The 25,214-nt window shown below is 31.9% G+C and overlaps 2 protein-coding genes across 2 annotated transcripts; both read left to right on the top strand.

Moving 5' to 3' along the window:
* The first annotated feature begins 1,426 nt into the window (after positions 1 to 1,426).
* Positions 1,427 to 9,715, top strand: LOC127736999 (neuronal acetylcholine receptor subunit alpha-6-like). The gene is made up of 6 exons (XM_052247556.1): positions 1,427 to 1,442; positions 4,094 to 4,275; positions 4,761 to 4,805; positions 6,768 to 6,892; positions 7,216 to 7,751; positions 9,309 to 9,715. Exons 1-6 carry the CDS (start codon positions 1,427 to 1,429, stop codon positions 9,713 to 9,715), a joined length of 1,311 nt encoding a protein of 436 aa, XP_052103516.1.
* Positions 9,716 to 18,656: 8,941 nt separating this feature from the next.
* On the top strand, positions 18,657 to 23,795 carry LOC127736998 (neuronal acetylcholine receptor subunit alpha-6-like). Its single transcript, XM_052247555.1, has 4 exons — positions 18,657 to 18,683; positions 20,479 to 20,603; positions 21,073 to 21,608; positions 23,284 to 23,795. The coding sequence occupies exons 1-4, from the start codon at positions 18,657 to 18,659 to the stop codon at positions 23,718 to 23,720; spliced, it is 1,125 nt and encodes a 374-aa protein (XP_052103515.1). The 3' UTR covers positions 23,721 to 23,795.
* Positions 23,796 to 25,214: the final 1,419 nt, after the last annotated feature.

The following is a 25,214-nucleotide window of genomic DNA, read 5'->3' as shown; positions in this document are numbered from 1 at the left end:
TGTAAATTGACTTTCTTGAAATTATATTAAGGAATGGTCTTTTGTCGTGTAGAAGATTTAATTGTGATTTGAACATAAATTAAAGTGGTGTTCCTTTGCTTTTGTTTTTAAAGGATTTCGGGTCACGAATTAATGAATCATATACCGTCTTATTCATTACATCGCGTTTATCTCCGACTTGCTGTTTGGTTGCCATAAAAAGTGTCCCCGTGGTTAAAGGTGTTATGTTTTTTAATTCAATGGGTATCTTTTCTTGAGATAACTCCTCTTATGTGCATTTCTTCACTGTTTTCCTTCGATTTTTTATCTTTATCGAATTTGTTGTGCAGTCCTTCTGAATTGTTTTCCATTCATTTTCATACATTATCATTCTTCTCAAGTAACTTAAAAAAATATCTTGCAACGCAGCAACACAAATAAACCAAAGTGGTAATCTAGAAATCACCATAAGATACTTTTGGGCCGTTAATGTAAAGGCAATCCTTTTGTATGAAGTAAAGTTGTTATTTTTCTTTCTTGCTTGTATGTAAGTATGTATAGAAAAAAATAATGTCGACAATGTCTGCAAGTATGATAAAATACACAATAAGTTTCCATTGAAGAGTTGAATGACTAGTTTGTTTTGGTCAGCATATATTGTGTGTATTTTTTCAATGCCTACAATCTACTAGCGTTGCAGAATAATTGAACAAGTAAACTATGTTAAATATTAAAATTATGGCCCGGATGTTAAACATTTTGAACATTTATAAAGAATAGAAATATAACAAACAGTTTTAACATTCATATATTGTCCTCAAATTTATATGACGGTTCTTTATATAACACTACCAAATAAAGCTGAGCTCCCGCATTATGTTACCACCTTTTGTTGGTAAGTAAAAGTATTTTTGTTCGGTTTTGAGAGATAGATATGCATTGTAAAATTTAAAAAAACAATCTTTTTCTGTCAAGGATATAGAAATAAAGTTAAGTATGTACATCTTTGGTTCTATGCATAATCATTTCATTTACCAGTGTCACGTTCATTTCAGAATTTATTTTGCAAATTAAAATTGTAAATTTTCAAACAAGGGCAGAAGTCAAAATACATACACATTTAAAATATAATAGTGATATGATGTAATTAAAAAAAGGAAACAGTTTCAGTTTTCAGGATTTTTTCATAATTTGATATTGTATTATATTGTAATATATTGTACTGAAAATTGATATATATATAGTCAAGCAAGCTTAATATAACCGAAGGACAAAAACAATCATCATTTACAGGAGTAGGTATAATGCTAGTTAAAACATAAGAAGGTGTACATTGTTCTGTGTTTTTTGCACATGTTCACCACAGAAAGGAGAAGGTTCCATAAGGCCCTAAATGGCCCCTATTTCTAGATAAAATTTCAAATAAGATTAATTGACCAATAGTACAATGAATCATGAACTAGGTATGTATATCTATTAAAAAACTTACAAGAAACATATTTTCTAGTAAAGCTGAAATGTCATGGTAAATCTCAGATGACGCAATTAATTTTTCAAACACTCATAGAAAAATAATCTATGTTAATTTCTGCAAAAAGTGCTGCAACAATTATCCTATATATACCTTTTGATTTTAATATCATGCATTTAATGTTTGGTAAATTTCACAACATGTAAACAATTATCTTAGTGATACAAAGATGAAGGAATATTTTTAACAAACGCTTCCATAGTCTCCTTTTGCATTATGTTTAGTTATATAAAAAGTAATAAGTATCTATAAAAAAATTAACCACAAACAAGTCGTATTACTGATACTCATTAAAGGGCGATTTCCCATTTAGACAATTTATCACTAGGACGATTTGACTTATTGACACCATAAGGTTGTTTTTTATTCTCTACAAAGAATTGATCAGAAATGACAGCTTCCAGGTTCCATTGTTCTTAAACACAATGAAAAATCCATAACCCCCTAAGAACACTGTATTTGCTAATGTAAGTAACCTTTTAGCATAAGTTTGTACTTTACTAATTGGGCAGATCTTTTCTATCTTTTGTTTTTAATATTTGATGAGTTTCTACAACAATTTGGCCATGTATATATGAAGACAAAGACACAAAGTTAGGTATTGTCTATGGTAAAGATTAAATCATTTTTTTGAAAAAAATTGAAAACAACACGTTTAATAATTTCATGCGTCCGAAGCGCTTTTCTGGATTTACCTTCATCAGGAACGCTCAAAGCCAAACATTTGAAATCCGAAAGTATACGGACGCTATAATATTGTTGACTGTTATGGAGTATTTGTGTCATACATGACTACGGCTTGTAGCCCAACTTATGTCCTCTCTCTTTGTTTGTGACCTCACCGAGTGCAAATTAATTTCAGATGTTTACTTATCAAGGCCCTCAAAAATCACTAGTGGAGCTGTAACTGCTTACCAAACCGGGTTTTTATGGAAATTCTTGTTATCTGTGAAGAGTTTTGTGGGCTAGTGTTTGTCTGTTGTTCATATTTTTGATTACACAAGGTGTTATTTGTCTTTTTTGTGAATATATGATTTGTAATAACCCCCCATGTAACTTCTTTATTTTTTGTTGTAATTAAATGTAACTCTCTGTTCTATATCGTGATCTACCCTTTTCACTGGTTACCTTTACTTCCAATGATATTATAAATTACATAATTAGTGATGGGATATAAGTCTCTAACGTAAAAAAAAGTTAATTGCTCCGGAAATTGAATTTAATTGTAAATTGAAAACATGTTATCATGAATCTTCAAATGACAAATATTCGAATATAGTTTTCTAATTGTTGTTGTTTCCTTTTTGTTGTGTTTCTGTTTATAAATACACAGTGTTTCAAACAATTTCATTTGGGAGAATATCTGGATGAATTATGAGTATGGGTTGTTTGTATGATTATCAGTTGTTTTGAATAATAGCATAATGGCTACAAATAACAATAAGGCTACCCATTCATGGTACCAATTTTCTAAACCAGATGCTCATTTCGACATTAAATTTCTCTTCAGTGATGCTCGAGGCCAAAATATTTGAAAATCAAAAACTTATTACAAACATGAAGAGCTTATTAACCAAAAAGGACATTAAGTATAGCTAATGCCGGGCAAGGAATCCGAGTTTTGCATGAGGGAGATGTATTTCTTAGTTTGAAATAATTATTTCAAAATTTTGTAACAGTAAATTTTAATCAAACAATATCCGTATTTTCATCCCAGTACCGAAGTACTGGCTACTGAGCTGGTGATACCTTCGAAGACTAGCCGTCCACCAGCAGAGGAATCGACCCATTGGAATTAATAACTGTAACGGTATCAATTTTTCTTCACCAGAGGCTCATTTGGACAACAAAATGTCTCTTCATTGATGTTCCAGGACAAAATATTTGATAATCCAAAACTTTAAAAAAAGAAAAAAAAAGAGCTTATAAACAAAAAAGGGCAAAAAGAATAGCCACCTATCATATTTTTTTATATATTGTATTCATATTTAAGATCCCTAGAAAATAAACATTGATATGTTTAATATTTATAGTATAACCTGATAAACCATGCCATAATGTTTATCTATTTATTTTTATCGATATCTTATTCGGTGACCTTTTATCTGATTATGTTTTGTCAATTGTTCATTGCAGATATTAAGTTGTTTGTAATATTTCTCGATTGTTCATAGCAGATATTTTAAAAGTTGTTTGTGATCTGTCTTAATATAAATCTTAAACCAACATCATTCTTATTCATAATACTTTTTACTGTTAAAGTTTAATTTTTCGCGCGAGGGTGAAATTTGCTTATTTTGCGATCACGTAAACTATGAGAAATATTACGAGCGCGAGAAATTTGCACAATGCAACAACACAGATTAGAAGGGCGCACTTATCGTTAGATGCACGAAATTTAACCGCAGAAAGAAATAATAATGAATCGAAATCGTGAATATATCCACGTTAACAGTGATTCTTCATGACGAACAAGTAGTTTTAACATACAGAAACAATTCTTGAATTTTCATAAAAATATTTTGAAGCTTATATACATTAGACTAAACATTTATATAAAAAAACTAATATTCTTTCTAATAGTTTTTCTAACAGTATTACACGCATCGGGAGGGTTGAAACCACGTCCAGAAAAACCAGTTTACAGTCCATCGTTAGAAACAAAGCTAAGGCATGAATTATTCATGGGTTATGAGGTGTTACAGAACCCTCGCGAGAACGTCAAAATATTTATCAGGCTAACCATTCTAACTGTCAACAACCTGGTAATTATATATGTATATAAATACAATTACATATCCTACAGCTATTTCCAAGCTTTTTTTAAAATTTTGATTGCCTGTATTATTTTATATTTGTGTTTTCAGATTATTGTATTATATCTTTAAGATATTATGGAATAAGTTACTGCTTCTGTCCAATATATTGAAGAAGAAAATGTTTTGGTTATTTTTACAACAATATCATGAGTGTCTACAGTAGTACAATAAGTTTATCATAATGTAAAATTGGTCTGTCTTTGATAAAAAAATATCTTTTCTATTTAAATTAAGTTCTACTCAAAATTTAGAATTGCTGAAACACTTTATGCTTATGCCTCAGTAACAATATTTCACATGAAAAATCAAAAGTATATTAGTTTTTCTTCAAAATGAAGTAGAAAGTGGACGTTTTAAAACTGTTGACCATGTATATAAATGAGCAATATTGTGTTAGAGTCGATGTTATTTCTTCATCACTTTTGTTTAAGAATATTAAAGACCAAGAACTATCAATATCCGGATACCTGTCTGTTGTAAGTACGATAAAGATTCTTTTATTTTTTTTTTCAAATATACATATTTTGGATATTTGATGACCTGTGATTGTTTTTTTTTTTTATGAAGACGGCTTGTTTGCAGTTTGATAAAAACTGGAAATTTTTATTCAGGTGATGATGATGATTGTTGGTGTTTTATGCTACTTTAAGCACTATTGGATATATCATTGCACTTAGCTTTTTTTAGTGGAGGAACCCGGAGCGCCCGGAGAGAACCACCTACCTACGATAGAAAAACTAACAATCCTAGTCAATTAAGGCTGGAGTCAGACGCACCTGCAACGTGTGGGGTTCAACAATACTACCTCAGTGTTGAAATACTAGTGATGCAGAAGGTGTACTACTTAGACCACTCGGCCACCGAGTGCAAATATCTTATGCGATATATTTTGCAGTCTTATGCCGTAAGGAATAAATAGTTCTTTATACATGTCACCTGATACGTATTTTAATTTAGTTGAAATATCCAAGCAAATGAATTAAGTTATTTGGATTGAAAATTATATTCAAAGGGAAATCAAAAATATATTTGCATTTTGAAGCAACAATACATACTTTTTTTTAATTAAATTTTGGTATTTTTTATAATGCAAAAAGAACAAAATAAGGCAACAATAGGTTACCGATGTTCAAATCTTTTAAATCGACAAGAACGTTACACTTTCTTTTTTAGTTTGAGAAAGTTAGCTCAAATGACGACATGACAATAATCAATCTGAGTTTGCCTAACAGTATACTTAGTAACTAACATTTTATATATTTATAAAAAATCAATAGCTTTAAGAAAAATTCTCAAAAAAGTATATTTCCATTTGCTTAAAGGGACATTAAAAATGCATCAGTCGAAATGAAGTGACATATACAAACACGTCTGGTGAATGAACTTGCACGAACATATTTTGTCTGACAGAAGTTTATTATTCCGCTAAACATGAACTCTTTGTTGACAAATTTAATTTTACAAATATCGTAATCTTATTTTTATCCGATAATCTCTTTGAATATATCATATATGATACATAAGGGTACTGTGTGTCCTTTTTTTATACAGTAAAGTGTTTATAAAATATAAATTTGTAATCCAAAGTATTGATTTGAACTTTAATGTTTATATAAGTGAAACATTTAAATGACATTACTTTTATCACCGTATGGGAGCGACACTGTTTATTGGTACTAGCTGAAGCGGAGATAGGTTGTAAAATGCAAGCTGTCGTACATATCACTAATAATTTGTCGTACACTATCCAAGCTTTGTCTTTGTGATTTACATAACTGTAAAAGACATTTTATGAAAATTTTGGTCTTGATTATTTATAGTTGGTAATAATGGGAAGAAATATCCAATTTTTAGGAGCAATCAACCACCTTCTTTTCTTGATCTGAAGTAATCAATGCATTGTTTTTCTGGTACTAAATGGTTGTTTTTTTTATCTCCAGATTTAATTTACGCTGATGTCTAACATTCCTTAACTATTTGGAGAATAGGTCAATTCCCACCATATAATTATACAAATGGAATTTTTACCTGTGATTACAAATTTTTACAATCTCTCTTCGCTTCAGCTAGTACCAATATCCGGTGTCACTCCCATATGGTGTTTATCATGCAGAAGGTAAACCAATACTTGCTCCTAATGAAAGAATTACATATTAAGGCTACTACAAATGAAACACAAACCAAATGTATCAAGCAAGATAAACAAATAGCGATTAATGTAAATGTACTTTTATTGCGTCATATGATTTCTTGCAATAATGGCAAAAACGTTCGACTTCGTGAATAATTTTACAATTTAAGGTGCACTTACCGCTTCATTATCGAAAATATGCATACAGGGTATACATTTCATGTCATTATGACATTGTATTCACTAGACGCTTTACGTGAAATTATCTAGGGTATTAACATTAAGATATTTTTCATGTGCTGTTAAGGTTTGGCAGGATTCTAGATTAGACTGGTCAAACAGTTCCACTACCTCGGAAGACTTTACCAATGTAAGATTTCTCTTCACTACAGAGGAGTATGTTTGGAGACCCGCGCTTATCATAGAAAACTCGTAAGTTTAGTGCACCCCAATGATCATTTAAATATTCGTAAATTAATGAAATGTTGAGAACCGATATTCTTTATTATATATTTTTAAATTCACGTTGTAGATTCTTAAATACTACAATGGTGTAGTAAACAAACTTCTCTGATTTAACAGTCAAAATGAAGAAAAAATCTCCTTTTGATTGGAGCGGTGATATAAAAAAACTTAATCGGAAAAGTTTCCTAAACTAACATAATTTGATATTTCTATGTAAAATTTTATTGGCAGCTTATATGTAGACATTCAAATCAAAACAAGATTATATAAAAATTGATGTTCCATTTCAGAGTTAAGGACATAGGAATTATCAATGATAAATCAATTCCAATGCGAATTGTAAGTGATGGAACTATAGTTTGGAATCCATCGGGCATATACGAAGTAAACTGTGAATCTGACATTACGTACTATCCATTGGACACACAAGAATGTACGGTAAAAATAAGTTCCTGGGCATACACAACATCAGATGTTTCATTAGACTTTGAAGCTAATCCTGTAGACCTCAGTTTCTTTTCAGCAAATGGTGAATGGGATCTTGTTTCTGCATCAAGTAGCAGATCAAGGTTAAAATCAAGAAGAGGAATTTCGTTTTCAAGTTTGACTTATTCACTCAAGCTCCAGCGCCGTCCGATGTTTCACGTCATTAACACGTTATTCCCTGTTGCATTGATGGCAATATTAATTGCTATGGTTTACAAGCTACCGGCTAAATCAGGACAGAAAATAGGTTTCTCACTGACGGTTTTATTAGCCTATGCTGTATATTTGACCATGATTTCGGACAATATTCCTAGTACCTCTGTCAATATTTGTTACCTTTGTAAGTAAACCATCTAATTTGAATTGACTATCTGCTATAACATATTTCTGAATATATCCATTAGTGTCTTTCTATTTCAATAAAAAAGGAAAAACCCTGCACACAAACAAAGCATGATTAAAACTATTTTTTTTAGTTTTCAACTTAATCAAACCAATAATAGATCTTTAGAAAATTTCTAGTGCTGGAAAAATGTTACTGCTTATGTTATAATATATACATACTAGAACACACCCGCGACATCGCGTGTCCGTGATTGAAGTAAAGTAACTACACCTTATTTTAAGCCTGAATTTTAGTATTCGTATTAGCATCTGATAAAGTCATGCTGATTAAAAGGTGTACAGTTTTCTCTGCTTTCAAAATCTTTCTGTTTGAACCCGTCTTGGTTTTCTTACTACAACCGGAAAATTCATGTGACAACGATTGTATTTAGTGGTGTTATTTCCTGTGTAATGACGAAGTTCAGGTGTAATTATGACCCGTGTTTATAGCAAATCCCAAACACTCCGTTTGGTGGTGCGCCTGACAGGGGTCGAACGCTCAGATTAGGTAACAGGTGACATATACTATTGGTATCGGTATCGGATTCGGATTCGACCCGGAACTTGTTAATTATTGGTAACATTAATTATGTGGAAAATAAAAGGGCCTGGAATGGTGTAATTTTTAATCAACACCATTGTCCTATATTAGTTATATATAAAGTTGAATTCTTTGATTCGTCGTTGTTCCGTCATGCCGGCTAGCAAATTGGACCTCGTTATTTTAGTATTATAGATATATTTAAATTAAAATCATCTCAAAATATTTAAAAACATATTACCTTGTTATCTCAAAATGTTTAATAATATATTTTACCTTATAAGAGGCAATATAAAGGATCTTTCCTTTTCCATTTTTAAATTTTAAATCTGTGTTTTAAAAAATTACCATTACCAAAATTTCAACGATTTACAATTATTTGATACGAAACAGTAGACATGAATTTAGTCAATAAGGTACGAAATGATATATGCAGTTGTCCGATATGGTACGAAATGGTTTTGATCATTGGTACCAAATGGCATATTCTAAGTACGAAATAGTATTTGAAGGTACAAAATAGCAAAGGTAAGAAATGGTTAGAGTACGAACTGACTAGCTTCCAGCTGGGACAATAAAAAAAAATCTAAAGAAAATAAACTGTAATAATTCTATATCGTACATGTATGATATCCGTCCTCACAACAAATGATTAAACAAATTTTTTAAAAGTTGGTTGGCAGCATAACTATATCTAAAATGGTACAAACAGAACAACCAAAATCGTATAAGGTTAATCTTGCCAGAAAGAGTTGCACCCTTTGTTTTAGCACGATTCAATACTTAAATAAGCTCGGAATAAACAATAAATATCATTTGAATTATACGAATACAGAAGTGTTAGAACTAGTTGGATGGTTGCATCTGATTATGGTTAACCAGTTGAGGAGTAAATGTTCTTTTGTTATCTTTCAAAAATTTCCTCTATTTCCTTTTATGACCTTTTCTATTGTATTTTGTTTTGTATTTCAGCTATTTACCTTGTATTGATTCTTACATTTGGAGCTGCATCAGTTGTCCTTACAATTTTTGTTTTGAGTGTACATTTCAAATCACAAGAAGATGAAATGTCAAAATGGGTAAAAAACACGACAAAGAAATGTCTTTTCAAAATTGCTGGTATGCAGAGTTGTTGTACCTGTAGCAGGAATCAAAATACAACAAAAGTCAAAGTTTTGAACCAATCTACCATTGCCAAAATGGCAAACAAATGTAACCCTCCAGTTGTTGAAGCAGTAAGAATGATGGACAATAAGCTGACCTGGGAAAAGCTATCCAAAATAATGGACAAAGTGTTTTTCAACATTAACATCGCCATGATTGTCATAGTTACAGTCTTGATGTTCTTAGCAATATTCGTTAATTACTTCACTTCTTAAATAATTCGTTTTATATATTGTTATTGTTTCGGAATCCATGGATTAACATAAGAAATATTATCAAAAAGAGGTAGAATTAACTGATTTCTATGCACTACCTGAAATGAAACCTTGAATATAAAGATACCAGGGTTATAATTGTGAACGCCCGACGCAAGTTTTGTCATCAAAAGACTCATGAGTGACGCTCAAATAAAAATAATTAAAATGGCCAAATAAACTATGTAGTTGAAGAGCATTTAGGACCGTAAATTCCGAAAGGTTTTGCCAAATGCATAAAGTTTTTTTGCTGTTTCATATTCATACTGAATTTTTCAAATGTTCATATCGGGTCCAGTAAGTCAATACACTTTGTCTACTTTTTGTTTTTAACTATTTAACCTAAACTTCATCGACCACTAACTTGCAAATAAAGATTTTGTCGTCTCTGAGGTTACAAGCATTGTGTATAATACTTTCAAACGCTTATAAAAATCGTTGGAAATTGTTAGTACCGTTCAGAAATTTTTTTACAAAAAAACGTGACACATTTGCTATGTTAGTGTTTGAAAATACCCAAAGTCTTTGGAACATAAAATGGTGTCCTATGAGTTCGTCTCAAAACATGAATGTTGTTCTGGGTTATCTTTTATCATCGAAACCAAAACAGCTTAGTTGTCATAAATCCACTAGTTCGTTCGTGTTCCCGCGTATTGTTTTACGGTAACCGATTGGGTCATTTTTACAACCGGCACGAGTTATATTTAGGGACCTACAAAGGGTACATGCTCTAACGCTTAATATTGAATATTCTTAAAATTTTTAAAATCTTATAAAAATAATTGGGTTTATTTGCATGATACACATCTGTTTTCAAACATTCAAAGTTATGAAATGAAATTAAGTAAAAATACACGTTAAAATGACCTGATTTTCTTCCTTTTTTGATGGAAGTTTTTTCCCCCATTACTTTTTAATACGTTAAGAAGACGATTCATGTCAAGTTACCTCATACGTTTCAATTAAAATTATTCAAAGGAAAATCAAGTTACTTTTTGTCAAGGGAAAATATATTAGAAATTGACCAAAAAGGGGGAAGAATGACATACTATATCATGTGTTATATGTTGTGTTTGGTATCAGAAAATTTCGATGCGATATACAATGATCTTGTCATATCACTGTCAGGAAGTTATTCTTTGGTTCCATTCTTTAGATGGACATTAAGCATTGTAATTTTTAAACTATGTAACCCAAAGTGTTAGGTCTTCAGTATCAAAATCAGGTAAATAAATATCTACAAACAGATTTTGTTTTATTATTATACAAACAAGCCGGGCAGTTCAACTGTATTGAAGTTATGATACAAAATGTATATGACCTTCGCATAACTAAACCCAGCAGTCGAGGAATTTAAAATAACCCAAAAAAAATTTTCACTTTCAGGGAACAATAAATATTTAGAACTTTAGTTTTTTTTATGTCTTAATTATTCAATAGGGAATTTGATAAATGTATGTTATAAATCATGTCACAACCGAAACACTAACTACAAAGCTCAAATATTCCTTGGCAGGGTTTGGATATACATTGTATTTTATGGGTTTGGTCAGCTCTTCAGCGTTTGAACAAGTTTTGTATTTTTCACATCAAGCATCACTGAAGAGCATTTATTTTCGAAATTGAATACCTACAATTCAATTGGTACCGTTAATGTACAACTCATCTGATGATACCCTCGGGGACAAACCGTTTAGCAGCAAAGGTATCGTCCATCATCATAGGAATATTGTATCTTTCAAAATTCACGTTCAACAAATAAAACATCTTTAAAAGGACTACAAATGTTATGTAAGGTTTTGTTACTTGTAATATTTAGTGAAACAAAGATACACGTTGATGAAAAAATCTAAAAAAATCTGGAGTCTGTAACTCGAAAAATGCTACTTTTGTCGCCTATGGGTAACATATTGTATTACTTTATACAACTGGGTGAAGACTGAGTACGATCTCATCACTTAAGTCATGATATAATTTCTATCTGAACTATGTTAGAGAAGTATATACGTTTTCTTGCTTCCTTTCTTCTTTAAATGCATTGACCGTTGATAATGAAACCTCTCCCAGATAACTTAAATTATCTAAAAACTGATAATTAAAATCTTTTAAATGAACGTCAATTTCTTACCCCTTTATAACAATAATCAGGTCAATTACTTTATAGTATCAAGAAAAGATATATTGTAACAAGCAAATAACGAGAACAAAAAATGTATTAGTTTAATGAAAGGACTCGTGAAATATAGTCTGATAGCTTTACAACAGCACAACCAATTTGGAAATCTTAATCGATGTCACCTGAAGATACTGCGGCGGGGCAATTCCTTTTCAAAAGGTAAAGTAAGCATACTGCTTTCTTTAAAATAATGTGTATATTTGTATTTATGTGTGTATGCATGCGTTTGTCTTTAAAAAAAAAACCCAATGACGTCAGGACATTCAAAATTAAGATTATAACAGTTTCTTCTAAAGATATGAATGACTAGTTTGTTTTGTTAAGAAAGTATTACTAGTATTTGTTGTCCACCGTGTACTGTTGTTACAGAAAGTTAATACAATAAACAGACTTTTCATTCGGTATATAAATATATCATGGTCAGGATGTAAAATATTGCCAGTATAGTACATGTCATAAAGAAATAGACCTACAATTTAAACTTTTATGTAATATTCTCTCTTATTTACTTGACGGGTCTAGTAGTTTGTATAACATTATTAATAATCGGAGATCTGGCATTATGCTACTCGTTGTTTTTGGTAAGTGATAGCACTTATTTTTTTCTAACTTTTTTATATTCACAAAATTGAACATATTATACTTACGAATTAATATTGAAAACTAATAACTGTAAATATCTTAACAAAAAGCAACCATTACGAAACAAACTTATGAAATAACATTTAAATATATAAATATAATGTACTTGTTAACCTGTAACTTTTTACTCTTTTTTACTTACTTTTAATGATAAGTATTATTTATAAGGTACTTGCATATTTATTTGCTACTAAAACTGAAAAAGATACAGACTTTTGGTCACCGGTGCATATTTTCTCATTGGCACATACCACATCTATCCCTTTATAAAAAAAAATTGATAACATTTTAAATTTAAGGAAAATACTTTGGAAAAAACGTGATTAGTATTAGAATATATATTAAAGTGTGATTAATTTTAAAATCGAATAAATATGTAATGACAGTTAATAAAAAAAACTAGGAACACGACTGTCATTTTGTATATATCGAGAAAAACAAGTTGTTTTTTTAAAACAAAAAGACAATACGTGAACCTTAGAACTTTTTCATTCTAATTATTTATTCAACTGAATAAGAAATTATATATCAGTGTTATCTTGGCCATGTGTGTGGAGGATAATATTTTCTTTTTATTGTAAATCATTACAATTTTGGCATGTTGAGAGAAGTGTTAAATATAAAGCAAGGAGAGAAAAAAAAAGATTCCCGTACGTATAATTTCTTAAAGAATAATAATAATTCAAAACATGGAGGACACATGTACCTTCTTCCAAAAATTCATAAAAATTAATCTAGAAATAAGTAATGAGGCATCGCGAACTGGTCAGCTAGCAGGACACATTAATGTTCGTTACTGACCAATCATCAATAAGTGTAACTCTCCCGCGAGAGATACTTACTTGATCTAATTATAAATATAAAAAAGAAAATGTGGTATGATTGCCAATGAGACAACTCTCCACAAGAGACCAAATGACACAGAAATTAACAACTATAGGTCACCGTACGGCCTTCAACAATGAGCAAAGCCCATGCCTCATAGTCAGCTATATAAGGCCCCGAAATGACAAATGTAAAACAATTCAAACGAGAAAACTAACGGCCTAATTTGTGTACAAAAAATGAACGAAAAACAAATATGTAACACATCAACAAACGACAACCACTGAATTACAGGCTCCCAACTTGGGACAGGCACATACATACAGAATGTGGCGGGGTTAAACATGTTAGCGGGATCCCAACCCTCCCCCTAACCTGGGACAGTGGTGTAACAGTACAACATAAGAACGAACTATAAAAATCAGTTGAAAAAAGCTTAACTCATCAGATGGATACAAACAGAAATACTACACAGAGTGGACGTGGCCGGGTACTTGTATATCCTAAAACAAATAGACACTACGTACAGATCTGAGAGTACTCGCAGTTACTGACAGCTAGTTCAAAGCCACTAACAACTAATTAAAAAAAATCATGCATCTAAGACTAAATTATCAATTAGTACACACCCAACATTCAATTATTGAAGAGGCATAACTTTTACATTCAAGATACAAAAAATTTCATTAATAAAATTGAGTCACACGAGGTAAAAAAGTATGCATTCTTATTGCCTATGATGTACGTCAATGTACACAAATATGATCATTGATAATTTAGAAGAAACTGTTATCAATGCATTAGAATTTATTGACACACAGGGGAATATACTTTAAAGATTCTAAACAAAATAGATTTAACTGCATTTGTTAAATTAATTCTTAGAAACAATGAATTGAGTTTAATGGACTGTTATACAAACACATTTTAGGAGCGCCCATTGTCACCAACATGTACAGATCTGCATCTGCCTGCCCTATTCATTAAAATCTTAGATAAGTTCCAATGGAGAGAAAACATCAAATTACACTGTCAATAGGGATGACGGTGTTATGGTCTTCACAGGCAAATTAGAGCAAGTTGAAGATTTCTTTAAACTTGCAAACGAAATTGACCATCTTCTTAAGTTCTGATATGAGGTGTCGACATCTAGTATGGCCTATTTAGAGGGTAGTAAAGGGTTATTTTCGTGCAACGTTTTCGGACTTTTTATTTCACGTGTTTCCGTGTTTCGACGTTTTATTTCTCGTTTTCTCGTGTTTGGTTCGATGTGCGTGCTTCGTGTTTTCCCTTAATTATTTTCCGTGTTTCGTGTCGGTACTCTTATTTTCTCGTGCTTGTCCCGCATTTGATTAAAAAGTAAACCGGGACTAATTCAAAGTCAGCCCAAATATTGTTTTAAATTATAAACTAATTAACTGGTCCCACGATATTTATTAATAGCCTATTGTATTACTATGATAAATCGGATGCAACTAACGGACGCTAAAAGGTGACCACATGCAGGGTCACCATGTCAATTTATAATGACTGCATGATCTCCAAGAACGGCTGAGTAATAACTTTTGTTACTTTTTTCCTTAATATTTACGATTTTATTCCTTGGCTTCGTTTTTCCAGAGTGGTTTTTTTCCGTGGAACGTTTTTTCGATTTGTTATTTCACGTGTTTCCGTGTTCAGACCCTCCATTTTACCACCCTCTATTTAGAAACCGAAGTGTACAAAAGTGAACGATTCCATAATAATGGAATTCTTGATGTTAAGTCACATATATTAAAAACACAGAAACGTATCAATATTTACCAATCACTAGTGCACATCCAAAACACACATAAATTTAAGAGCATTACAGTGTGTGAATAATATAAGAAATTTCTACTTCTACCACTAAGTGACCACCGTCATTTGGTTGACTATCCTGTCACTGTTTGGTGTGCGCTTGCATATTTAACAAGTCCAAAAATAATTTTAACAGAAAGCAAATAATTTGTGCAGTACATAACATTTATACATGGTGCAAATAAAAACATGGGACTTGAAATTTAATGTGCATGCAGTAGTCTCTTGAACGAGTGACGACTTTCTGCAGCGGTCACTGAAATAATAGTGACATCAATGAATTAAATAAACATTTAATTAACTTACAAGATAACTTAATTGATAGAGAATACTGTAAAAAGGAAACAGTAAAAGTTGTAAAAATGTATATTAACAAACAGTCTTTATTTTACTTGTTTTATTTTCATTTGAAACAGATTGTTTTTTATCTGATTTGTCAAAATGACAAGTGTGCATAATGATTTTATTATTACAAATCAAATCCCAAAGCCCACTATAACTCATTATGTAGAAACCACAGCACTATTTTAAAATATCTCTCTGTAAATATCTAGACACAGATGTTTGATACCATAGGTCGTTATAATTAATTCTTGACCATTTAACTTCCACTTTTTTATCAAAGGGTACAACTGTCAACTTTGCTCAAGTCAGTAAATCCTTGCAATGCATAAAATGTAGCTTTACAATAAATATACATGTTTGAAAAGGATCTATAGATTGTTTATTATCATATATCAGATAAGTGAATTAGCGATCTGTGACTATTCTTTATTGCCATATTTTAAATACCTAAGGTACACCGTATGGGGGTGCTCTTAATTGCAGGAAGCTAATACAAATAAGATGAATAGGTGTTCCGAATGAACAATAATTTGGCTTCCGAATATTCCTCCATAGACTATATTTCTAACTAATAAATATGCGTGAACCCTCAGGGGTTCACGCAATAATCGTGAAGGAATAAGTAAAGATGGTCAATCATTGCGATCGGATAGTGTAAGATCTTGTATGATCGGAACCTGAATGCAATTAGATACAATTCAACTTCAATATTTTTGAAAAAAATCTGCTAAACTTCTATTATCAAAAGGCGGGAAAAATCAGAAAAAAAAGAAGTATGGCTGTCAAAAAGGTTCAAATCCCTCTACAATACTTTGCACTATTGGAAAAGAATAAATTTAGTACATTTTTTAAGAAAACACAAAAGGCGACACACAACACTATGCGAATCATCAAAGAAAAGCCCGTTTTGAATCTATAGTGATCACATTCCAATAATCTTGATTAATTCACAAGGGGGGGGGGGGGGGGGGGGTTGGATAAACAACATATATTTTAAACGTCTACCGCTTTCATCCTTGATGAAACCTATATACATAATTGATAACTGTTAAATACTTGAGAAAAACATTCTTATTTATAAAATATATATAAATAATAAACACATTAAATAACAGGTGCCCCGATTACGTTACGTGACTTTACATCGATATTTTCTCCTCATGACGTTTACCGCCATAAGCATGGAAATGTCATGGCGGGTCACATATTTAGACCTGTTTTCACTTAGAGGCAATAATAACTAGACACACAAGATTAGAAGGCCACCAGGTTCCTAACTTGTCGAAAAATAAGTATAGTTGTATCTATAATGCTAAATGCATTTGCAATGCGAGAAGTGGTCTGGGGATGTTCATTGGAAAGACATTGAATGTGAACGCAGCTTCGTTTTTTGCCTGAGAGTTGTTAACACTTGGCATCCTACCGTACTATCATTTTTTTTTTGGAGTATCATACGTAAATTGATTCTCACCATAGTACCCAACTAGGTGGTGACAATACCAACGTACGTACCGCAAGTGTTTAGGGATTGATCCGATAGCTTGGCCTGTAAATTTCCAGATCGTCACAAGTCTGCATTCGCTTGCCTTGTGATGCATGCATAGCAGAGGACGCTAATGTTGTGGACACATTCGGCCTCGCCCAGTTTGAAGATAATTAGTTGCCATTGATTGCAGTAGAAATCCAATCACATAAAGATGAAAATCATAATTTGTTAATTTTTTATATAATAAGTAAAATTTTTACATTTCTCCCCGATTTTCACATGCAGCAAATTCTAAATGCCCAGTATCAATTTAAGATAATATATTATACATACTTATCATTTTTCTTTGAAATTCTAGCTCAAAAAGATATTCTCAAAATTTGTGAGGTTTTTTAACGTAAAAGAATGATTTTTTACCACAATGTTTCCCGCTTTTATTTTTTTACAAAAAATCGACAAGGATTTTCCTCTTATCGATGTAGATAACGTTACGGTTCATGCAAATGATTGATATCAGTTGGGGCAATCTTGAATTCGACATAAAAATGTTGACGGCTGGATTGATTGATTGGTCATTTGGATTCACATCTTTTTCACAGCAATTTAAAGCTGGAACTATTGTACAGACACCTCTCTATTGTTGAAGACAATGTGTTGCCCACATGATTGGGTTTTTTTATCGTTCAGTTGCTGCCTCAATGATGTTTAACTAACAGCTCTTTTTTTATCCATAAACATTATATAATAAGAACTACAAACAAGTCAGACATAAAACAGGTGTTCTTCTCTGTAAGTCTTAACCTTTTGAACGCCTTTGTTTTTCAATGAGCTAATCTGACTGAAGGAGATTTAAGGTACCACTATTTGGTCCGTTGTCCATATGTTGTTCATCACTTAACATTTTAATTATAATCACTGAACAAATTTTGACCTGGTTGTTTTAAATCAACCATGGGGCGTCAGCTTTGAATGTATAGAACCACTAATTCGGGCATACAAGAAAGTGTTACATATTTTTAACAAAATAGTGCCTACACATTGCTGAAACTTTGTCAATAAGTAAATTATTTAGGTAGTTTTGGTATCAAATAAAAGCTTAAGGACTTGGGCTCCTTCTTAGAAAAAAACTCTTAACAGATCGGAGAAATATTACAAATTCTTTGATAATATTTCATGTAAATTCTTGATGTCAACAGTGAGTACATTTTCAGTAAAACCGCGTAATCTATGTAATACATTTATTTAGCATAATATCCATTGTAAACTGTCATAACTCTAACTTTAAGCTGAAACCGGACGGACGAACAGACGATCGGTCGGGCTAATTGACGGGCGTTCAGAAGGGAAAACATAATGGTCAAAACTATTTTAGGCGGGGTATAGAAATCATTTATTAAGATCGAGTGTGCATGATTATCTTATTATTTCCAGGAATAATAACATTGTTATGCTTACCGGTTGAATATGCTGTATTAAGCAATTCAAGATATACGATTGACTTGGAATCGTCACTTAGGAGAGAATTGTTTACAACAAACAGCTATGAAGTGCTACAAAGACCTGAAGAACAAGTTTTTGTAAGGATAAGTATGACTATACTCACAGTTAATAACCTGGTGAGTATAATAACTGCCACTTACACTAAGTCTGGCTTTACTCAAAGTTTACAATCTGGTGAGTATAATACAATGCCATTTACACTAAGTCTGACTATACTCACAGTTAACAATTTTGTGAGTATAATACAATGCTACTTACACTAAGTCTGGCTATACTCACGGTTAACAATCTGGTCAGTATAATACACTGCCACCTACAGCTTCCAAATTGTGAACTTTCCATTTCTATGTAGCAACATTCCAGCAGCGCCTGCATACGGAGTATATATCTCATAGTTGATACGATATTCCAGGTCTTGTTTTTCCTATCATAAATTCCTTGAAAGATGGTTACTGCTCACAAGGAAGCTATTAAACCAAGCGTTCCAAGTGGTGAAGTTGAAATCATCCCTTCGTAAGTTTCAAGGACACCATCACGAGTTGGTTGATCGTTATGGAATATCCGTTTCACATATGATAGCGGATATGTTCCTAATGTCGTAACTACAATCCCGTCCCCTTTTCCCGAATGTGACCTACCGAATTAGACTTATTACTGGGTTTGTACTAACATGAGCAACACGACGGGTGCCACATGTTGAGCAGGATCTGCTTACCCTCCCGGAGCACCTGAGATCACCCCCAGATTTTGGTGGGGTTCGTGTTGCTCAGTCTTTAGTTTCTATGTTGTGTTTTGTGTACTTATGTTTGTCTGTTGGTCTTTTTCTTTTTTAGCCTTGGCGTTGTCAGTTTATTTTCGACTTATGAGTTTGAATGTCCCTCTGGTATCTTTCGCCTCTCTCTTACAATAAGTCTGATTATACTCACAGTTAACAATCTGGTGAGTATAATACAATGCCACTTACACATTTTTCTTAGATTTGTGGAAATGTGGTTGTAATGAATTTTTGTTTAAGATCCAGTGACAAATATCATGTGGTTTGAATCATTATATGCTGTGTACAAAATGAAAGTAACACTTTATGAATTTCTGGATTTACTTTCATCAGGTACGCTCAAAACCAAATATGAGATAATTCAAATGTTCCTTTTTCAAAGTTTTTTCCCCTAAAAAATGTTTGGTTTTAGTAATCAACTTTTTGGATTGTCACAGTTCTTATAAACTGATCAAATAAACTCCAAATCGAAAACGGAATTTATGTGACCAATATTCAAGTACAACTCAAAAAGACTTTATTCAAGCTAAAAAGTTACAAAAATGTGATAATATAAAAAGAGTCACAATTTTAAATAAAGGAAAAAATCCAATATCCACTGTATTAAATAACAAATGTTCCGTTGTCCAAATTTAGAATTCAAAAGTTTTGAAACCATTACTTTGGATTTCAGGATATTAAAGACCAGAGTCTGTCAATATCAGGATATTTATCTGTGGTAAGTAATTTTTACCCATATTGCAATTACCTTTATCATTCAAATTTGTTTAACCTTAAACATGTACTAAAATTCCTAAGTTTAATTAATCAAAGGTAATATTGTCAAAACAATTTAATTCTCCAAGTGTCAACTTTTTTCAAACGAACGATGGCACGGCACGTGGAAACAAACAGATTCGATGCAATTCAGAGCTTGATATATATAGACACTTGAAGAATATGCTTCTCTTTAATCAAGGTTATCTTATAATATATTCTAGGCTGAAATGTTTCAGATTCATTTATACTAATGTTGTATCGAACAATGAAACTATTGGAATTTCTATATTTGTTTATGTGTATCAAATACTATGGTACTTTTCCTGCTTCAGATTTGTTTGCTTAATTGATCAAATCGACTGATATCACTTTTATAGGTATGGGACGACAAAAGATTAGATTGGACTAATCCTTCGACTACAACATTGAATTATTCCAGTGTTAATTATTTGTTCAGCAATGAAGTGTATGTTTGGAGACCGGCTATCGTAATCGAAAATTCGTAAGTTTGATATGAAATATATGCATATCAAGAATCTAATAAAAAGTCAATATTGATGCAATAACATAAAAAAAATTAAAGTTCATTTCTTAAGTAAAAAAAATAAGCTGAATATATATATTCTGGACTTAGTTTTTTATTCACCGTTTAACAAAGTTTTGTCATTTATCCTCATTTATCACAATAGAAAATACCATTTCTGTTTTCCCAGTTTACTCTGCTCTGTGTCCTAGTATCGACGAATGTTATCAAACGTACAAACCATAAAACACAAAATTCTAACATTTAATGTGTACCGCGTATTTAAATATTTCCAAAAGCAAACAAAAATAAACGTAAAAAATAAACAAAAATAATGAGTGCTAAGGAAATAAAAGAAAGTACAAAAATAAACAAAAAAAGATGTATGTTAAAGAAATACAGGAAATAAATTTTCTTTTGAATCTATAACATTCAGTTGTAATTTCAGGGTTCGTAACTTGGGCGTTATCAGCGACACGTCTATTCCAATGCGCATAGTAAAAAATGGACAAGTCGTCTGGAATCCATCAGGAGTTTTTGAAGTAAGTTGTGATTCTGATACAAGATTCTATCCCATAGACACACAAGAATGTACCATAAAAGTAAGCTCCTGGGCATACACTTCTACGGAGGTCGAATTGTTTGTTGAAAGTGATCCTGTAGACTTTAGTTTCTATTCTGAAAATGGCGAATGGAGTCTCATTTCTTCATCCGGAAACAAAATAAGCGACAGTTCCAGAGGAGGAAGTTCTTTTTCCAGCGTCAGCTTCAGTATTAAACTACAGCGTCGTCCAATGTTTCATATTATAAATACTCTTTTTCCAGTCGCATTGTTGGCAGTGTTAATAGCAATGGTCTTTAAACTTCCGGTAGATTCTGGTGAAAAGAATGGATTTGCTCTTACAGTTCTTCTTTCTTATGCCGTGTACCTGACCTTAATATCAGACAACATTCCGAGTACTTCAGTTTCAATTTGTTATCTCTGTAAGTATATAAATATATGTAAGTATAGGTAATCTATAAATTACTAGTAGATTATTAAGTCAGGGATATGTTACCACCAATTACTTAAAACCTTTACTAAATTCTTCCATACATACAAAGATTTGGTTTGCAAGTTTGGCTGTACCTGTAGAACACTTATTTCAAACGGAATATCACATCCTAAATTTTTACGGTGATGTTGTTAACCGAGCACAGAAATTTAGATACGATCCGGGTAAACTTATCAATCCTTTAAATAAACTTATTCTAAAAGGTTACCAATTCAACACTGTAATTAATTCTTTGAATATTGTTTTTATTGGAATAAATATTGATTTTGTTATCAGTAAATTAAAACCATACTAAATATTATTGTTATACACATATGTACTTTCACGTTACTACAATCTGTCGATACCTATATTTTGGAATTGCACAAGGTCATGTTTTTCTCTGACTGCTAAATTCATTGGATGTTGAATGTGTACTGATTGATATTTTACTCTAAGATACATGATTTTTTTTATTAGTTGTTATTGGCTTTGAACGAGCTGTCTGTAACTGCGAGTACTCTCAGATCTGTACTTAGTGACTTTTTGTTGTTAGGTATGAGGGGTAGATGCCACATCTAGTCTGTGTTATTGTTTGATGCTTTTCTACTTTGTATTGATTTGGTGAGTTAAGATTTTTTCAACTGATTTTTATTGTTTGTTATTTTGTGCTATTACGTCACTGTCCCCAAGTTAGGGGAGGGAGAGGGGGTTAGTGCTCACAAACATGTTTAACCCCGCCACATTCTGTATGTGCCTGTCCCAAGTCAGGAGCCTGTACTTCAGTGGTTGTCGTTGGTTCATGTCTGTCATATTTGTTTTTCGTAAATTGTTTTGTTATAAATTAGGCCGTTGTTTTTCTCAATTAAATTGTTTCATATTTTTCATGTCGGGGAATTTTATAGCCGACTATACGGTATGGATTTTTCTCATTGTTGAAGGCCGTACAGTTGGCTATAATTGCTTACATCCACTTCCTTTGAATTTTGGTGGATAGTTGTCTCTTTGGCAATCATACCACATCTCCTTATTTTCATATATATGTAAGTATATGAATATATGTATGTGTGTTTTGAAATATATCCAAGAAAACAGATTAGAAAATAGAATTGGTTAAAATTGAAGAAAATTTAACTGAACATTAAATAATTCTTTTAATTGTAAAGGTTTTCCATTATCAAAATCTTTTAGTAGACACTTTTCAATAGTCCCGAGTATGCATCAAATATTTGCAACTTGACCTTAAGCAAACAACAATCAATCAATCGGTTTGTTTTGTTACGTTATCTGAGGTTTTACACTAAAATCCTGTCGTACGCAGTGAAATTGATATTGTTTTCAATTAATTTTAACATGACATAAACCGAATGCAATCCACAACTTAAAGTAAATCTTTATCAAAGGTACCAAGCTTATAATTTGGTAAAAATGCTTTTAATTGCATTTATTAATTATTTTTTTATAAATAGTGTTTTATTATCATGATTTTTGGCTTGACAATCTGATAGAAAACACTGATTTGAAATGTAATATTATATGTTGAATGTAATGCCTTTACTCCGAGCAATTATCCTGCTTACAGCTGCCTATAATATACGATTGAATCTATTATTATTATATTTCAGCCTTATATTTAGCATTTATTTTGACGCTAGGAGCAATATCAGTAGTCTTAACTATAATTGTGCTACGTCTCCACTTTAAAACAGAAAACACAGTAATACCAAAATGGCTAAAGACATTAACGAAAACAGTTTTAAGAAAAATGGCTTTCATGGCACCTTGTAGAAAGGAGTTTAAGGTGAATGATATTCAGAACTTAAGTACTGCAGACATCATAAGTATTGATGACGTTCAAGGCTATAAAAATGATCCAATCAGAGTTATGAAGAAGGAAAATATTACATCAATACCAGACACAACAGAAAATGCGGAATCCGAGTTAACATGGCAAGAGTTGGCAATAATAATGGACGCTGTTTTCTTTAATATATATATTGCACTTATCACCATAACAACCATACTGTTATTTATAACGTTTACTATTCATTATAACATTTAAGGCGATTAATACAGTAGTATAATAATTCATTGCTTACTAAGAAAAATAAATCATGTGTTGGTTCCTGTAAATAAATTTACTTATCTTAAAAGTTTGATATCTGCTTGTGTGAAAAAAGTAAGAAAATACCAAGAAAGAAGTCGAATATAGACAGAAGATACAATGGCTAAAAGACAAAAGGCGAAAAGACAAACACGATTCGATAGAAAGCTACACAAAAAAAAAAATTAACAACACGAGCACAACAAAAAAAGGGTAAACTCAGGAATTCTGACGTTCTCCGTAAATGGCACCTGTTATGCTGATCAGGACAAGTAAACATCCAGTTAAAAGTAACATTCGGTGATGAAAGATCAAGCAAAGTATGACGATTTCTAACGATGACAATGGAAAATATCCTCGGTCATCTGTAATACAAATATCCCGTACGTATGATGAGGGTTATGTTCTTCTCGTACGATTTATGATGGCATGATACTAAAACCCCAAACGGGAGGGATTGTGGTTGATTTTAATATGATGAAGACATAATCTTTCAATCAGTTTAATTGAGGTCTGGAGCTGGCATGTCAATAATTGCTAGTAGTCCTTTGTATTTTTATGTTTTTCATTGTCGTATTGCTTAGTTTATGTTGTTACTTATTCTAACATCGGAATTGGACTTCTTTTAAACTGAGTTTTACTGTGCGTTTTGATGTGTGTTTGTTTATTCCACATTGGCTAGAGATATAAGGAGAGGACTGAAGTCCCACAAAACATGTTTGACCCCGCCGCATGTTTACGCCTGTCCCAAGTCATGAACTTCCAGCTTTTGTCTGTCCCTAGTCATGAACTTCTAGCCTTTGTCAGTCTTGTGTGTTTTTTTAAATTTTGGTTCATTTGTATGTTTCGGAGATTGTAGTGGCGGCCATTTCGAACTAGTATACATTATTTTTTAGGGGCCAGCTGAAGGCCGCCTGCGGGTGCGGGATTTTCTCGCTGCGTTGAAGACCCATTGGTGGCCTTGGGCTGTTTTCTGATCTTTGGTCGGGTTGTTGTCTTCTTGAAACATTCTCCGTTTCCATTCTCTATTCTATTCAATGGTAATTGTCATATTGATAAACTTTTACATCAAGTATCATTAAAAATTGTTTATAGGCACCTGAAATATCTCTTCATAAGTTATGAACATATCTAACTTACATACAATTAACACATTTAAAAAAGTAAATATCAAAAGAGGATCATTTATACAACTAACTATACAATACACATAAAATGGATTTGCACTTTTTGAAACGTTTTCAAAATTCTACGATAACTAAAGAAAATTTAGAAAAACTGAAGCATTTAACATATCTTCTCTCTGAATATATCATACGTTGTACAGGTTACCAGTGAGCATTACACAACGTTCCGATTCAACGTTGTTCCAAATAACGGTTCAGGCGTTCAAGCTAGTATTAATGTAAATGCAAATGGTTATCTTATTTGGTGTTCCGGAAATTTATGCCA

The sequence above is a fragment of the Mytilus californianus genome, unplaced genomic scaffold (assembly GCF_021869535.1).
Source record: "Mytilus californianus isolate M0D057914Y unplaced genomic scaffold, xbMytCali1.0.p SCAF_4, whole genome shotgun sequence".
Lineage (NCBI taxonomy): Eukaryota > Metazoa > Mollusca > Bivalvia > Mytilida > Mytilidae > Mytilus > Mytilus californianus.
Note: the sequence above shows the minus strand (reverse complement) of the source record. Positions and strands in the feature narration are given on the sequence as shown.